This window comes from Netta rufina (genome assembly GCF_964035555.1).
Source record: "Netta rufina genome assembly, chromosome: 1".
NCBI lineage: Eukaryota > Metazoa > Chordata > Aves > Anseriformes > Anatidae > Netta > Netta rufina.
In genome coordinates this window covers 127115818-127134589 of record NC_140123.1, presented here as the reverse complement: position 1 = coordinate 127134589, position 18772 = coordinate 127115818, and the positions used below count along the sequence as shown (strand labels likewise).

Sequence of the window (18772 nt, the reverse complement as noted above, 5' to 3'; positions counted from 1 at the left end):
CTGGGCAGATTTTCATTTTAATAAATCGTAGGATGGAGCGAGATCAGTTTTAATATTTCTTTGAGGAAAGCTTATAGATGACGATAGGGAAAGGCTTCCAGTATTGGAAGGACAGGCTGAAGAAGCATAGTGAAAATGCAAGGAAATGGAGAAGAGAACAACCCCAACTCTCAGCCTGTCTTCATAGGAGAGGTGCTCCAGCCCTCTCTATCATCGTTATAGGCCTCCTCAGGACCTGCTCCAACAGGTCCATGTCTTAAACTGGGGGCCTCAGAGCTGAACGTAGTTCTCCAGGTAGGTCTCACTAGTAAGGAGTAGAAGTGGAGAATCACTTCCCTCAATGAGCCCTCCAAGTTCACATCAGAAAGTCATGTCTTACTCTTGTTTCTGGCCCTGTATCTTTGGCTCAGTCCAATGAGATGAATCACTGAAGTAGTAATTCTCTTCATTTTCCTCAGCTCCCAAAATCCAATAGCACATCAGTGGCATTTCTCACTGTGATGGTGAAGGGGGAGACGCAGCAGTTCAGAAGCCGCAAGTCAATGCTGGTCAAGAATTCTGAGAGTTTGGTCTTTGTCCAGACAGACAAACCCATCTACAAGCCCGGACAGACAGGTACAAGGAATTGGGTTGATGTTGACTCTGACAGCAAAAAAATGTCTGAGCTTCATTCCTCAGAGGACTCATACTTTCATTAAAGTTTTCAGACTTCTTCATGGGGGGATTTACAGCCAACAGTAAATCTTGCTTCTTTCAGCTGAGATCTAGGCAATGTGGTACTTTTGTCATTGCTGCTTTCCATCCTCCAGGCAGAGCATCTTATTCAGATGGCACAGAATCAAAAAGAGGCACAAATGTGGGATGACTTCAAAGCACAGTCTCCCATGGCTGCACTTGAATCAACAGAGCAGAACAAGCACCCCCAAGGGACAATTCATTTAAGCCAAGAACTGATTATCCTATCCTATCTATCACTATCTGAAAGAGAGAGACCCTAAATTAGTTGTTTCTATAACTTAGGGATCTCAGTTCAGAGTTTGTTGAACACTGAAGTGAACCTGAGTTATAAGTTATTGAAACATTGACATTTCCTGGTAATGGCTAAAAATCTAACAGTGGAATTTCCTTCTTTTCCATTACACTCTTCAGTTCTATTTCGGATCATCTCTCTGGACAAGGACTTCCACCCACTGAATGAGAAGGTAGAGACATAATTCCTTGTTTTTAACCAGAAGGTGTAATTCCCAGTTAATACCATTACTATCCTCATCCAGAACCACCAAAGAGAGCATTTAAAGCAAATAATCCTTTCTTATTTACACCATCCTTGACCCATCCCATATGTCATATCTGGTCCTGGGACACAATTCATCTGACTCCATTGACTGAGAAACCTCACCCCTTTTTTCAAAGGGATTTAGATGTTTAGAACCAGATTACCAAATGAATGTATGTGGATAAGCAAGCATGTAGGCAGGGATTTCATTAGAGAAAAAATGGGTGAGACAATTTCCATTGAAAGTGACAGATGTGTAGATGTTTTTGGCAGCGGGTGCAACCACATGCTTAGAGACAGAGAGCAGCATGAAAAAGACTTAGTTTGAAGAAACTGGTCATTGGTGTAGTTCACCTTTTAGCTTATTTGTCAGTCAGATCCTCATACAGTTCTTCAGAAACTCTTACTTTATCACATATTCATACTGTGGTAAGACAAAAAGCTGGAGTTCTAAAATATTATAGGAGAGATTCCCTTATCTATCAAGAACTAAGGAAGCAGAGCAAGTACAGAAAAGAACTCAGAGGACCTCTTACGAGGTTGTTTTTACTCCCTTCAGTTCAAATCAGGAAATTGCTTCCATCTGCATGCAACCTGTGTTTCTAACTCTGATTTTCCTTTGTTCTTTCCCCACAGTTTCCATTGGTCTATATTCAGGTGAGTGGATAACTACATGTATGTTATTTCAGCAGAATATGAATGCACAGAGGTATTATTCCCCAGCAGTGGTATTTGTAGGCTGAAGTGCAAGGGAAAAGAGATGGGTGCACGACCTTTTTCCTTTGTGTAAATGACAGCTGATTAGTAGGGCATCAAAATAAGTTCTGACAATGGTTCTTTGATTGAGGAATGTGCTGTAGCACCAAAATAGTTAATGAGTACTAGCCATGCTGTGAACAGAATTACACATGCCTAGAGGTCATATTAGAATGGCTTATTCCTCTTCCCAAGCAGAGCTAGGATTCTCTGTCTGCCAAGTATGACTGAAACCATAAAACTGCATTAAACAAATTAGCAAAATTAAAGAAATAAAATTATGTAAGTAGGCATATCCCCTATCATCCCAAACCTGCCTGTTTTTTTTTATTATTATTTTATTATTATTATTATTAATATTTTATAGTTGAACCTCAGTGATAGACAAAAGTTGAGGGAAGGATGATTCTGTCAGTGAATGAGGTACCCCCTATTTCAGCTGAGTAACCAGAGGTTCCAATTACTATCAGAGACATCTTCTAGCAGAAAAATGATAGGAAGGACCCAGTGATAGACCCTGAAGTCATGACAGCAGCACAAACAGTGATGAAACCAGCATTCACAATCCTCAATTTGGTTTGTGTGATCCTGAATCCTATGTAGTCAGTCCTAGTAGTGCTCCCTGTGGCTTGAGTTTCCTGTCTCCATTCTGCGCTCTCTCTCTCTAAAGCTGGGAGTGTTGCCACAACAGGGGGAGCAGAGCATGGGCTACAAACAGGCTATGTTCTTTTTTTCTACGCTCCTGCCAGAGTGCTCTTATTCTCCCTTCATCTCAGCAAACAACCAGAACAGAATTGCAGAGCTGGTGGGCTACTGACAGTCTATGAATAGTGGGAGAAAACAGGGTAAGAAACTTATGGTGTGGGACAGGAGGATGAGAACATCTCAGAACTGCTTTATGCTGAGGTCTGTCTCCTGGGTGCAGTGCCCCAAAGGAACAAGTCCCCTGAATACAAGAATTTCTTGAAATGAGCAAGAAGAAAGAAAGCCTATGCACTGCCTCTTGAAATCCTATATGTCTTTGTATAAAAACACTAATAATTTCATAACCATTCTTGTACCAGTACCACGAAAAGCTTCTGTTTGAAAATACCAGTAAGGCCTGGATAGCTTTCAGCTCCAGCCTGTGATGCACAGTGTTTGTCAGTATTGTTTAAACCAGCTTGTGTAGGCCTTGTCCTCCATTCCCACCAGCACCTCTCCCTTCCTTACTGCTCCTTTTCAGTCTAGCACTGCTGTTCAGCTTTCACAGACATCTGTGAGACACTCTTACAGAAAGACTGGGGCTTATAGACATAGACTGGGAAACTCACCTGGCAACAAATTCACCATTTGTTTTTCCCTAGGTTGTTGGTTGTGATTGTTTTTTGTTTGTTTGTTTGGTTGGTTGGTGTTTTTTGGTTGGTTGGTTAGGTTGGTTTGGTTTTTTTTTTGGCCAGATCAGATCCACCACAGTTTACCACATTCTTGCATTAAATTTGGACTGGACCAAAGAAAAGGGTGGCAACACTGAAGGAAGGTGACAGCTTTAAAGTTAGCAGGGCTAAGGAAAGGAATGTTCATCATTCCATCCTTAACATAGCTAACTGATTATAGTCGACCACAAAGGCAGATATTAGGATGAGACTATTTCTGACCTGTTATTTTGACATTGCTTCTGTCATTAAAAAATAAAAAGACTTCCTGGGAAAAACACACAAACTGACATTCAGGCTTTCCCCATAAATCCATCACAGAAATGGCAACAAGATTACAAGCCCATCTGTAAACATTTTATGAATTCCTCCCGTAAGGATGCCCAAGTGGTGTTCTTCAAAATATGTGGTGAGCTTTTTTATGATGAAGAGGGTTTGGTCAGAGCCACAGACACTTCACTGATTGTGCCTTCCCTACGCCTGGGAGTGCTTCTTGGGAGCAAGGCTCTGCTGCCCTCCGACTGATGACCTCCAGCTATGACGTTGTTCACATCACATTTTTACTAAGCCCAGGGATAAAATCTCAGTGAAGTAAATGTACCCAATCAGCAGTTACTTACCTTGAGCTATCTAGAGTAAACAGGGTTTTAGTGACAGTCAAGGTACAATGCATAGAGCAAGCAGAAAATGAAAGGCTGTAAACATTAACTGTGCTGCTGAGGGGCCTAGAAAGGGTACATCAAGCTTCAATGCACCATTGCATTAGTTCAGTGACATCTCTGAGAAATTTGTGGCTGTCTTGATGAATTTGGAGCATAGCCTATTGACAGTCAATTCACAGCGAGCAATACTCAGCTGTTACAGTGATGAGGTTTCAGCCCCAGAATTAGGAATGGCCAGAGACAAGGGAGAGGTCTCAGCTGGGTGCACTTATCTGGGATGTACTTTCCCTATTCCTCTGATATTCTCCCTGTTCCTTCCCCCATGTCCCACCCTTCCACAAACTTTGGGCTCTTAAACATGTAGATTTCTCAGTCCCATATCTCATTCCTCAACAGACTATGCACTGGTTCTCAAGCAGACTCTACTCCAGGCACAGAAAAAAAACTTTGTACAAGCAAGTCAAGAAGTCTGTAATGAAACTTCCTTCCTTTCCTCTCATCCTCAATTTATTCCTGCTGTCCATCTTTCTGTTGTGTTACCTTGTCAGTCTTTCCCAGCCTCTGCGCCCCATACTTTGTAAGCATGCAAGTGTTGTTGAGCAGGAGAGAACACAAGACCTCCAGAGTTATAAACTGTCTGCTTTCTTTCATGGTAGCTATGCAGAACTGACAGGTAAGTGCTCGTGGAGTCACACATCCTCACAGATTACTGAGTAATTACAGCTAGGCATTTCCTAGCCTGGATGTATATTTCCTGGGCACTCCACTGCTCTGTCCCTGCGAGCATCCTGCACCAAACTGCCCTGTTTATGTACATAACTTACTGCCTTGTGACTTATTGTTATTCTCACCTGCAGGATCCACAGAGGAACCGTATATACCAATGGCAAGGAGTGGAACTGGAGACCGGCCTTATAGAACTGTCCTTCCCTCTCACCTCTGACCCCATGCAAGGCTCCTACAAAATAGTTGTGCAGAAGAGCATTACCTCCCATGTGGAGCACTCCTTCAGTGTGGAGGAATATGGTAAGGAAAGAAGGGAAGGGCTGCAAGCAGGGTTGACAGAAATGTCTTTTACCATGGCCTCTCAATCCTTTGGGATTTCCTGGGAATGGCATGGAAAAGACAGGGATTCTGAATACATAGGCAATGGAGTTCAGAGGAGCTAACATAGAAGCTGCCAAATACCAGAGGTGGTTGCTTAGTTTATGGCTTGTGATCTCCACCTCAAAAATTGCATCTGAACCCCCCAGTTCTGCAATTAAAACTTGTGTGTGCATTTGAGGTGGCTCTTTGCCCTGTGCTCTGTGCTGGGTCTTCCCTGGGGCTCCCCCAGCTGTATAAAACCTGGAACACCCAGCACATTGCTCAGAACTTGCAATTTCTGGAAAACACAGAGTGCAGAACCAAAGAAGACTGTATCTGAAATGCTTGGGAACTGGCTTATCTGATTTGCAGTTAGTCATTGTGGCTAGTATGAACATGGTGAATAATCTGAACACAAACCAGGTTACAGGCTCCAGCCTGCCATGGTGACAATTGGGCTGTGCCTCCTCCCACAGAGATGTCTCAGACCTCCTCCCCAAAACAAAGATGTATATGCCTTTCCTAGCTTCATGCTAAAATAGTTTTTCTTTTATTCATTCTTTAGCCTTATCCCCATGAACTTCCCCTGTTGCTACACCTGTTAACTCTGTTACACCTTAGGTAGAGTCTTTTGAGGAAATGTATCCTGGGGTTGAATCACTGAGCTGAGGAGGTGCACACCCTCCTTTGTCTTACTCTCTTGTACTGGGAAAAAAAAAATCAAAAATCAAATCAAATCAAATCTCAGGTACAAAGCCTGGAAGCAGGCCATTGTATACTTCAGTGCAGTCCTGGGCTTGAGTAGCTGGCGGGGGCTTAGTGTTGCAGGATACAAAACAGGAAGATGGATGTAACTTAATGAGTGGCTGAGAGAACTGGGTTTATTTAGCCTGGAGAAAAGGAGGCTCGGGGGAGACCTTATCACTCTCTACAACTACCTCAAATGAAGTTGTAGCAAGGTGGTTGTTTTCCCAAGCAACAAGTGATAGGGCAAGAGGAAAGAGCCTCAAGTTGCACCCTGGGAGGTTTAGGTTGGATATTAAGAATTTCTACGCTGAAACAGTTGTAAAGCATTGGAACAGTTTGCCCAGGGAAGTGGTTGAATCATCATCCCTGGAAGTACTTAAAAGATGTGTAGATATGGTGCTTAGGGACATGGTTGACTTGGCAGTGCTAGATTAACAGTTGGACTTGATGAGTTTAGAGGTCTTTTCCAAACTAAATGATTCTGTGATTAATACTGAGGAGTAAAACATGCTTTTTACCTGACACTCTTTATATCAGGCCTTATTGCTGCTTAATCCACTTGAAAATGTAGAACTGATTTTCCATGGCTAGACACAGTAGAAACATATGTACATGGAGGACAGTTTCACATACTACATATCAGTGAGCCTAACAGCAGCCTGGGATCTCCAGAACAGTAAGAAGCAGCCAGAGAGTATCAATGATTTGAGCTGTTTCAAGGTGTTAAATGACACAGGTGGTGAATGTGCTGCTCCAAGACTTAGCTCAAATTATGTGTTTTGAAACATGAAACACAACATACAGTACCGGTATGTCCCTCTGAATAGGCATATGTGAGGGGTCTACACGGCTGTCTGATGACAACAGGATCTCACAAGCATGTGCTGAGGGAAGGTAGGGGCTAGAACAGTCCTTAATTCCCTTTAAACCCAAATGGTGGTGAAGTCTGTAAAAACATAGGAAAGGAGTAGCAGAGCTGTATTGAACACCACACAGATGGTTGATATTAAGCTGATTGTTTGGGTTTCTGCGCACTCTTCATCCTTCTCATCAGACTTTCTCTCTCCCATCTAGTGCTGCCCAAGTATGAGGTCCTGGTGAAGCTGCCCAAGATGATCACTATTGAGGATAAGGAACTTCCAGTGTCTGTCTGTGGTCTGTGAGTCACAGAATTGTAGTAAATCTCTCACTCCTACTTCATTCCTCCTTTCTGCTGAGCACAGAAAGAAGACCTTGGGAAGGCTTTTCATACTATTCTAAGACATCTAGTGCAGGTTTGTTCCACCTTATCTGTTCTGAGCCTGCTACTTGGCCTTAACAGACAATGAGAAGTGGATTCTCTGTGTTCCTTAAAAGATGATGCCAAACCAAGCAGCATTTCTCTCCTCCCAGTTTACTCTACACTCTCTTTCTCATTTTACACTTCTGCAGTTAGAGATTTTCTGCCATTCCTGAACCTTGGAGATGTCAAATCAGACATCACTTAAGCAGGTTGTGCAAACCCAGTGTTGTAATTTTTAATTATTAAATTGATCCACCTGAGCAACCTTTCTGCTTCTTCATTGAACCCTCAACAGTTTGACATACAGGAATAATCCCAGCTGAAATAGTTTTATACAGACAATCTTTTCCTGCATTTCTGCAGATGTCTCCCACCTAGAACAGATTCTAATGTATGATGTAAGAATCTCACCACCAAAATGATGGAAAGATAATCACTAGCATCACTAAAATATCAGATTAGTAGGCTTTGAGAAGAAATTTTATAAAGTCATCCACAGAAGTTCTTAAGGAGCTATGTTTGAATGTGACTCTGACTGGCATCATCCAGTATATTGTTTAACACTTTCTAATAGGTACACCTATGGGAAACCTGTCCCTGGTTTGGTGAATGTCCAAGTGTGCCGGAAATTTTCTCATTCTGGTTCACATTGTTATGGAAAAGATTCAGAAGCTGTGTGTGAAGAATTTGTCAGGCGGGTGAGTTCCAAGATTAAAATGTAGGGGTCTTCCTTATGGGTAATGGGCAATGTTGTCTAATGGAGGGCAAATTTATGACTGTTGTGAGCTGGTAGAACATCAATGATAACACTCTGTCAAGGGAAAAACAGATGTTCTAACAGAAGGATATTCTTAAGAGGTCAGTCATTGAACTGGAAACAGAAATGATGAAGAAAACCCCACAGATGAAATCCTTACCCCATTGGTCACAGGTCTCCAGTTAGCCGCTATGAGGCCCCTGGTATTGATCCCCAAACTAAGGAAAGAATCTGGGAAATAATTTTATAACTGTGGAAAGGACTGGCAGGGATCAAAGAGTGTAAAAGAGGAGGAGAAGACAAGAAAGCAGTATAGTATATGGGTCAAACAAAAGAAGAGAGAAAGGACAACAATGAAGAGAGTAAAGACAATGGAAGAAACAGGAAGAAAAACAGGGCTAAGGTAGAAGGGAAATAACAAGGAAACCACTGCATGGCTTGGAGAACTAAGTATGAAGAGCCTCACAACACAGAAAATAAGTGTGTGAAACACATGGAAATGGGCTGTAAACAAGTGCTGGTGTCGGAGACAACCCCAGAACATGAGGCTGGGATTACGTGAACAGCAGTTAAGCATGTTGGGTTTGTAATACCTATTCCTGTTTCACGAGGCACCAAATTTGTTCCAATTTTCTCTCCAACCACCTGCTTAGGCAGATGCTCGTGGGTGTGTTTCTGATGTAGTAAGGACCAAGATATTTCAGCTCCAGCGCAGCGGATATAAAATGAACATCGAGGTGCAAGGCAAGATCACAGAAGATGGCACAGGTGTGTATCATATGGAGATGGCAAAGTGATGGCACGCCACAACAGGAGGGCCTGGCAAAGATGAGGAACATAGAGTGACATGTCTATAAATGTTGCAGTTCATTAATAATCCCTCTTTACTGTGCTCTTTCTCAGGAATAGAGATGGTTGGAACAGGCTCCTGTGAAATCACATCCATCATGAGCAAAGTCAGCTTCCACCTGTTGGACTCTTATTACAGACCAGGGATCCCACTCTTTGGGATGGTAGGGAACTTCTGAGACCTTGGAAAGTGAATGGCACAGCAGACTTAGCGGTGCATAATCCCATCAATTGGAACAGCAGTGTGTTGCAGAACATAATGCAGAAGACATAGTCCACCTTCCTCTGCCTCTGCTTAGGCAGGCAAATTGGTGTCAGTCAGAGCACCCTGACAAACACATCACTGAACTTTCCAGCAGTCATACCAGTTACATAATAGAAGGCCTTCTGTTCTGACACATGAGAATAACATTAGGGAGCTGCAAGAATGGGCTATTCTACACAGCAAAGTGAGCCAGGAGTAAAAGGTGACCACAACACAGGTAGGAGTAGTGACATCATCACTAGTTGACATCAACCAGACTGGGCAGAGCAGGAGTGTTGACAGTACCTGTTTCCACCAACAGGCCAGTAGTCACCAGATAACATAAGGTGATAAGTCAGGGCTGAGCTCAGTCAAGGAATTCCAGTCAACAAGATGGGAACAGCAGAAGAAAGCTGAGTGTAGATCTAACTCCCATGTAGCTTAGTCAAAGACTGGGGCAAGGCACAAGCCTGAACTCATAGTTCCCGGACGAAGAGATGATACTAAAACCTATTGAAAAACTCAAGGCCTTGACAGATAATTTCCATGGGCCAATCAGATTGTTTTGCTGATGAAGATCTGCTACCTTAGACAACTTAGGACTCACCTGCACATTTCCACATTTCCACGTTCATCTCTTTAGCTCTTCTCCATAAGAAACACCCTGCTTGGCAAGGATGACAAGGGGAAAGGGTTTGTAGGACTTGGGAATTGTTTTCTATTTCTAGTCTAAAACCTGAAGTTTGCTTTTACTTTACTAGGTGAAGCTCGTGGATGGTACTGATGCTCCCATTGCCAATGAAACTATCAGAATTTCTGTGAATGAAGACAGTTACGAAGGCAACTACACTACAGATGAACAGGGACAATCCTGGTTTTCCATTGATACTACCACCTTCACGGAAGCCTCCCTGGAAATCCGAGTGAGTGGCAGAGACAGGGCAGAGAGATTGGGGTAAGCCTCTCTCTCTTCTTGATCAGCAGAGGAATTATCTATCCATGGGTTATCCATGATTCTATGATCAGTCTTTCTGCCAAACAGGAGATATAGCAATTCTTTTGGCAGTTCACCTCTCTTCTCTGTCTCCTGTGCATGTTCTTCTATGTCTATCTCCCTTTAACTTCATCTAAGAATGGGAAAGATAGAACATAGCCAGATTTTTCCCATGCATATTTATGTGATCTGTTACCTGGTTTTGGTCAGCTGTGAACTTTTTATTCTCCTTTATCAGGCTGAACATAAACCTGAACTGAACTGTTATGACAGCGACTGGATCACGCCTTCATATGAGCATGCTTTGCATAGCATAAGTCGGTTTTACTCCCCCAGTAACAGCTTCCTCAAAATTGAGCCCAAGCCTGAGACATTAAGTTGTGGCTTCCCCACAGAGGTCCGTGTGCACTATGTCTTCACACCAGATGTTATTGGAGAGCAGAGGAAAATTGTCATTTACTATTTGGTAAGAATTGTTCCTGGTTACTTTAATCCATGGCCACAGAGAGCGCTGTGGCACTACTTTCCATACAGCAACCACAGCACTGCTATGCAATTAGTCCTTAGCCAGTAATGATAAAGGGAGTTTGAAACTGAAAAAGTGTGGTTTGTGACCATGGGATTTAAACATATTTCCATAGTGTTTCCCATGTTGTCTTCTGTGTGCAGACATGGTTATGTTGCCCATGTTTGATAAAGAACAGAAGAGGGTCAAAATGTTGATGTAGAGACTGTTGTCTTTGGTGCAGCCAACACTCCCATTTAATAATACTCTACTACTAGTGTACCCTGTTCCAAATTCTGGTTCATATATAGTCACAGCTCAGAAACCAGCATCCTACAAGAAGATGAAAGATGAGCTAGAAACCTGCCTCATACTCAGTTCTTTGGGAGACACCTGACCACAGAAACTAGAGCAAGACCTCTATCTACAGTACCAGTACCTGATAAGCTTAGAGCTGTGTTCGTAAATCAGGCAATGATTGAAATTTTGGGATCCCAAAGCAACTGGAACAGACTATACCATGCTGGAATTAACCACGATTTGACTCGTTCTTGGGGGGCAGAGAAGAGAAGCTAACTGAGCTGTGACTGAACAATGATCTATCACTTTTGTTTGGGGGAAGAGAAAGAATCAGATGACTATTCAAATAGAATTTCTTTCCCCCTAAATTTGTTTTCCTGGTTATCCCATTTAATGATGCTAGAATTAAATACAAGACAGAGTACCTTTGCAGAGCTAGAAAACATAAGTGGAACAGACACTTCTGTTCTGATGGATAATAAAGGACATTTAGGAGGAGTTAGACTGAGATTACAAGAAAATAGGAAACTATGGTAGACATGTCTGTGTGCTTATTTTCAAGACTGCTAACCATAAATTGAGCACAAGATTCCTGTTTATCCTAGTGGCTTAGTAAAGCAGATCTTAAGTATATACATGCAGCAGGTAAGAAAACAGTGAGGAAACTTACATTTTTGTAGGTGTGTTTCCCACACCTTGAAATTAAAATATAGTACTGTGGAATAGATATACTGCATGGAGGACAAGATTATACAGTAATTGTATAAAGAACATTTTTGGCTGTGAAAAAGGAAACTATTTCTAGAGATAAGGAAATCACAGCTAGCATTCAGGCTATTGCTTCAAACCTGACTTCAGATACTTTATTCAAATACTTTTTTACAGCCAGTGTTCTTCTATTCAAACTCTATGTGAGTTATAATAATAATCCTGATTCAATCTTTCTCCATCCTGTTTCACAAAGCAAGTGAGAGTGGAGTGAGGAGAACCTTTGATCATCAATCTGTTCCAAAATGTTAGAAATGTGCATGTGACCCCCCAAACTTATGTGTATTCAGAGGTAAAGTGCATTTGAACCTGATACAGTGTGTACAGAAGGTGGAACTGATGAGGAAACACTAGTCCTTCTAGGAAGGCACGTTTCTGCCTCCAAAGACCTAGTAAATTCCAGTTTAGTATTTGCTTAGTATCTTCTTGGTTTTGCTCACAGTTGGCAGTGCTATTCACACACCCTTCAGCTAACCCAATGAACATTCATTCTTCTTCCTTTTGTCATGAGTAACAACAATTATAGGAGTGTTTCTCTGTCACATAGGTGATGGCCAAGGGAAGCATTATGTTAGCAGACACTCATGATCTGACTGTGAATCCTGGAGATGGTGAGCAGAACTATGTATTTTTAGCATGTCTGATGAGATGGTGGGCAGGAGGACTTAGAGAAATTATTGCAATTCAAGCATTCAAGAAAAATTGAATTACATTTTGAAAATTAATTCCTTTTAGATTAAATGGTTTGAGTCAGTTTTGTTTGGTCCGAATTCTGTCTGTTGCTGTACTTTTAACTAGAGTATTTTAGCAAATTCTATAGAAAATATATAGAATGTTTTGATTATTTTTTCCTTGAACCAGTGCTTTCCACTGACCTCCATCACCAATTCTGACTGTGGGTACTTGCCAGTATTTTAAGACCCATGTGTACAGTGAGCAGGAAAAAGATTGTCTCCCTTTCTTTCTCTCTCTCACTTTTCTTCATTTTTGGGGTGTTACTTCTTCCTCATAAGCATGCAAGCTATATATATATAGGTATATATATTTATGTATAGCTTGCATGCTTATATATATATATTATATATATGTATATATTCTAACCAATCTTTTTTTTTTGTATATATACAATGTTCAAAGATTACATAATTGAATGAGACTGACTATGATGCATCTTTAAAAGTCTTTGGACAAGAAGACCAGGAAAATCATTTTAGAAGCCCATGAGAAGGAGTATGCAGTATGTGAAAGTAAAAGATCTTACATGCTGCGTGAAATGATGTTGGGGGTATGACTGAAAGTTCTGCTACCTCACTAGTTGTAGTGATTAAACTAATACCTTGGTTCATATCAAAAGATATATATCAAAAGATTTTCTATCACCTTCATCCAAATTGTGACAAAAAGCTCAGGTCAAGCTAGAATGTGGCATTTCCTACTACAGTTGGAGTGACAGTTTGGTGTTTCAGGTAAATAAATACTAGCTTTGGAGTTATTTTGAGGAGTTATTTTTTCAGTTATTCTGCAACCTTGGCTGCTGCCACCTATTACAGCAGTCCCTTATTTCCATGTCTTTTCCCTCATCTGTTTTTTTTTTTTTTTTGTAAACTGCAGATCTTAGAGCTTGAGGAAGAAAAAGGTTGGGAACAGCAGGAGGTGATTCCAGGTGTTAGCTGGGGAGAGTCTAGAGGACATGTTGAGGCCCACTAAACATCTCATTTGGCTATTACATGATCACTGTTTGAATGCAGGTGTCTTCAGCAATAGGCATAGACATCAGTCATGCATCAGTACTCCTGCCCCTGTTAACTAAAATGTTCAGCATGAGTGAACTTGACTTCTTTATCTGAAGAAGGCAGAACTTCTTGTATATAGCTTAGCATTTCTTCTTTCTGGTAGCTTACGGGATATTTCGGTTGACCTTTCCTGTTGCGGCGACCATTGCTCCCAAGGCACAGATGCTCGTGTATACCACTTTACCCAGCGGGGAAGTCATCGCCAGTTCAGCGGATTTCCAGGTTGAAAGTTGCCTCCCCAATAAAGTGAGTAAGTCAGGTTTTATGTAACCCATGTTTGCTTCATGGCCAGTAGTTCCATTACTAGTTCCAGAATGGAGGCAGAATTCACGTGGAATGGTCTGAACAGATGTTGGCTGAGGATTAGTGACTGAATAAGTTACAAAGCCATAACTATAAAAGTGGAGGAAGACAGAATAAGAAAAAGAATCACTGCTCATTATAAACCACACTAGTCAAAGCTGAATATGTTAGAAGAGCTGTAGAGCACTAGCAGAACTCAGTTCACAAGGCTAGATACTTCAGTATAATAGTATGTAACTGCATCCAGCAAAGTTGCTGCTTTAACCTACTTTTGGGGTTGCAGGTCAGCTTGAGTTTTATTCCCAAGGAGGGTCTTCCTGCCTCCAACACACGTCTGCAACTCCATAGCTCACCAAAGTCCCTGTGTGCTATCCGTGCCGTGGACAAAAGTGTTCTCCTCATGAAGCCTGAAGATGAGCTCTCTCACAGATCTGTAAGTCTTGGCTGTTTCTGGTAATGAACAATACAAGAATCAACTAGGATGGACATAAAGCCATATATTTTTATAGCTGCATTCACTATACCTGTTTTTATAGAAGCTGTCTTTTATCACTTGATCATTAGGTAGTGTCTGTGTCCCCATGAGTACCAACCTGCCACATTTTTCCCTGGTTGTTTGCATTTTCCCAGTTGTATGATCTTCTCCCAGAAGAAATGAAGGAAATCCAGGGCTACAGCTTCAAGGACTACTACTTGGAAGATGACAATGTAAACCCCTGTTTGTCACTTGACAACATATTATTAAATGGATTTGTCTACGTACCCATTTCTCCTGATGGCAAAGGTGATGCCTATGACATTCTCAAAGTAAGCACCAGCCTTTCATTTTTATTAGTTACTCCTTTTTGGAATACAGTATCATCTCCTCCTCTTCCCTGTCCTGAAGGTCTTTTTGAATGAACTTTGGTGTGAGCTTGCTGTGCTGTGTATGCAAGACATACACAGGCCCAGGCCCTGCATCTATGTAGCCTATTGCTCATACCTAAGTGCTTCTCCAAGCCATTAAAACTTTGACAGGTCTCTTCAATGCCAGGACAAAAACCTGTGAATAGGCTCAAATAAGGAAGCAGTACTGAGAAATGACCCCTGGTGCCATAATACTAGAAACCCTTTCCGTAGTCGTGCATGTTGTCTCCCTGTCTGGTGTAGTTAGTGGTTTAATAAAGTGACAGTTACTTTGATAACCCTCAAACATACCTGCACCCATCTACAGAGTCATGCACAAGACTTTTTAGATAGGTACTCTCAATCCTTTCACACATCATTTTTAGTCACATGTCCCCACGGTAGACCTTGACTTTCTGCCTAATCATGCCAGCATTTAGCTTTAGGATGAGTATGTCATGACAAGGCCTCAACATCTGGGTTGAACCAATCTATCGAGTATTTATATATAAACCTTTGCTATTCTGCTCAGTTCCAGACATAAGTATATCTATTCTTGACATAGTAAAAACAGTATAATTTCAAAAGTTGATTGTACTTTCTTTTTGTTTAACAGCTGTTGGGCTTAAAAGTTTTCACTAGCAGCAAGATCCATAAGCCTGAAATCTGCCGGCGTTACAGAGAACACATGATGGAAAGGAATTACATGGTTTCTAGTAAGAAGGCCTGCTTCACTCTACCTCCACACAACTACCTAAAATTTTGCATCGTGCTTCTTTCTTCTCATCTCCTTCTTTGAATATTAATTAGAATCACAGAATCATAGAATATCCTGAGTTGGAAGGGACCAACAAGGATCATGAAGTCCAATTCCAGGGTCCACACAGGACCACCCTATGCCTGGGAGTGTTGTCCAAACGCTTCTTGAACTCCAGCAGGCTCAGTACTGTGACAACTTCCCTTGGAAGCCTGTCCCAGTGCCCAAGCACCCTCTGGGTGCAGAATTTTTTCCTAACATCCATACTGACCCTCTCCTGTCACAGCTCCATGCTGTTCCAACAGGTTGTGTCGCTGTCCCCAGAGAGCAGAGATCAGCACCTACTCCTATACTCCCCTCATGAGGAAGCTGTAGGTCTCCTTGCGGTCTCCCCTCAGTCTACCTTTCTCCAGGATGAACAATCCAAGTGACCTCAGTCACTCCTCATGTGTCTTGCCCTCTAGACCCTTCTTGGTTTTTAGCCCTCCTTTGGCTATTCTCTAACAGTTTGATATCCTTCTTATACTTTGGTGCCCAAAACTGCACACAGTACTCAAGCTGAGGCAGCACTAGCACAGAGCAGACAAGTTGATTCTGCTCTCAGATATGCCAACCTACATCAGGATCATTTCCTTCAGGATACAGTCCTGAGATATGAAACTGATACAGCGCTGTGTGCTTATCTCCAGCTAGTCAGGTATGCCTAGTTAAAACTGTGTGTTCTCAGTGAATCACATGCCAGGCCTGCAGCAGAGATTCTGTAGACACTAAGACCATCTACCTTCGGATGGACTGCCAGCATAAAGTATAAGCTTTGTTCCTCCATCAAAAAAGGCCCATCTATAGAAACCTTAAAAAAAAGGACAGTCTCTACTTCTAGGTAGGTACATTTCAGCAATAACTAGGGGAACAACAATGGCAAAAGTGGACCAAGATAAATGAAAAGGTGGTATGAATCTGTGGGTTTATGTTTTAACTCTGGGGGCTGAAAAGCTTCATTCTATTCCCAGTTCTTCCATTCACGTGATTGTAAACGTCTGGGTAGGTCACTTTGCTGCTGCAGTGACTGTGAAGATAGAAAAAAGATTTTATTTTTTTTTCTAAATAGCTCTGAGATTAGAAAGGCTATATAAAACATTCTCACCTATACCACTTCCTATCACCGACTTTTTAGTGGTACAATATTAAAGTTACTATTAAAAACAATAGTCTTTGGTCAGGTGAAATTTTCTAGCCTTCTAGTTAAAGCATATCAAGTCTTTTGTTTGGGAATGCCAGATCTGTCTTCAGAGCACAGCATGAGACAGCTGGCTGCTTTGAGAAGACGGAAAGTCTTCTGAGACTGATAGAAAGTGTTTTGTAAGGCACAGCACTATGCAACACTGTGAGGAAGAGTTCCCTTTCTCCGGAACTACTTATTTGCTAGTGGCCATACATGTAAAGATACATATTCAGCTCAAAAGAATCTTAGATGGAGAAAGGGAGGGATAAATGTGGCTGCTGTTTCTGGCCATGTATAAACATAATCATTTTTTCAACAAAACTTAATAAATTATATGAAACAAATATCTAGAGGCAGTGAATTCCACATTTGACTTCTCTATTGCAATAGAAACATACCCTTGGTAGCCTCATAAGTTAGCTCCTGGATTTGCTGGCAGTGGAGGAAGAATGATCAACCCCACCCAATCTCTGTAAGAGCAGTAGCTTTAGGAAACATGAAATATTGAGATGACAACAGAGCAATACATTTGTTTTCAGTGGGCAGTCTATATGAGGTTAAGAATGTAGTGCAAGGATCACTGTGATCTGTTACAAATAGAGACAGCTCAAAGTTTGAGTCTGTGAGGTTGGCCATAATCAAGTTTTCTAAGCTGTTATTTAAATTTTAAAATTTTAGCTAAGAATAACCACTAAATGGAAGCAAAGTATCCTCCTTGGTTAGAAATGAGTTTGATATGTCTTTTTCTTTCTTCCTTTCCTTGAGCGGATTTAGGCGGTTCAATGCAACCTTATTATGATTCAGACTATGAAATGATGGAAGAGATGGATGCTGGCCATCCTGTGGAGACCATCCGGAAATACTTCCCTGAGACATGGATCTGGGACATAGTTTCAGTGAAGTAAGTGTTTATGGGAATGTAGAGTGTGGTCACTGGGGCAAAACCTCAGAAGATAGTTAAGCTTTAATGAAAGTGTCAACATTTTGGTGAGAGGGGTCTTTCTAGTAGATAGAGGGATTTTTCAAGGCCACTAAGCATAGATCAAAATACGACTGAAATCTTTCTCTCTGTCTCTTGCCAGCTCTGAAGGAAATGCTGAACTAGATGTGACCATCCCTGACACCATCACCGAGTGGAAAGCCAGTGCATTCTGCACTTCATCAGACACAGGCTTTGGCCTATCCCCAACAGTGTCTCTCAGAGCCTTCCAGCCCTTCTTTGTAGAGCTCACCCTGCCTTACTCTGTAGTGCGTGGTGAGGCCTTCACACTGAAAGCCACCATTTTCAACTACCTAACAGCCTGCATCAGGGTAAGAGATATTCACTACTTTGCTCAATCTGACAGCTTCGGAAAAACTACAATGGGCTATTTATAACATAGTTTCCCAAGCCAGCTGACTGATCCCTGATTATAATTTCATATGGGTGTATGTATGTAGGAATTCTTGATGGATTTCATGAAGGAGGAATAAGTTTTTCCAGCAAAGTTTTGAAAGCTATGTTCGATTCAGAATCTAAAGCTCTGCTAATGAGGCCTCTGGCCTTGACATCCTATAATTATTTTACTGTTCTATACAAACAAGGAACTTGTTATAAGTTATCTTTAGACCATTTAGACTTATAGACCACATAGACTTCATATCCATAAGGTCATCTGTAGACCACAGTGTCATTGCCTACCGATATGGAAAATCCAGGCTCACAAGAGTGGATACACTTTTTTAGCCTTTAGTCTCACCTCATGATTCTGTGATCTCACAAAGTATCATGCCACATTTGCTGGAATATGCTTCCTCTAATTGATTGCATCTAACCTTAAGACACTGAGCAGAACTGTATAGCTTTAGTATTCTTATCTGCATTCTTTCACCATCAAAGGAGACGAGAGAATTTGAGAGGTGATTCTAATGAAATCTCAATCACTTTTGCTTGGTGTTTCACAAACACTGATGTATATTCTGAAAGGAAGCTGAAACAAGGAGGAATACTGATCCAGTCATTCAAATGCTGTATCATTTCCCTGTCTTTCCTGTTTTGTTTGCTATTTTCAGGTTCCTTATTCCACTCTCCCTTGTTACCTTACTAGCTTTCACACTGCTGGAGTTTTACCTCTTCACCTAATTAATTGTGATGGGGGATCTTTAACTCATGGTTTCATTCATAGACATTG

At 41.5% G+C, this 18772-nt stretch overlaps 1 protein-coding gene across 1 annotated transcript in view; it reads left to right on the top strand.

Moving 5' to 3' along the window:
* The window catches only part of LOC311217390 (alpha-2-macroglobulin-like), a gene marked incomplete at both ends in the record, with an annotated part of 37747 nt that overhangs the window by 6256 nt on the left and 12719 nt on the right, over positions 1-18772 (top strand). The window contains 17 exon segments of the mRNA XM_084299418.1: positions 459-615; positions 1150-1202; positions 1913-1933; positions 4967-5135; positions 7017-7101; positions 7799-7922; positions 8635-8749; positions 8885-8994; positions 9836-9997; positions 10307-10534; positions 12189-12252; positions 13538-13680; positions 14021-14170; positions 14368-14544; positions 15239-15338; positions 17376-17502; positions 17684-17912. Of these exon segments, the coding sequence (XP_084155544.1) occupies positions 459-615; positions 1150-1202; positions 1913-1933; positions 4967-5135; positions 7017-7101; positions 7799-7922; positions 8635-8749; positions 8885-8994; positions 9836-9997; positions 10307-10534; positions 12189-12252; positions 13538-13680; positions 14021-14170; positions 14368-14544; positions 15239-15338; positions 17376-17502; positions 17684-17912 (2214 nt within the window).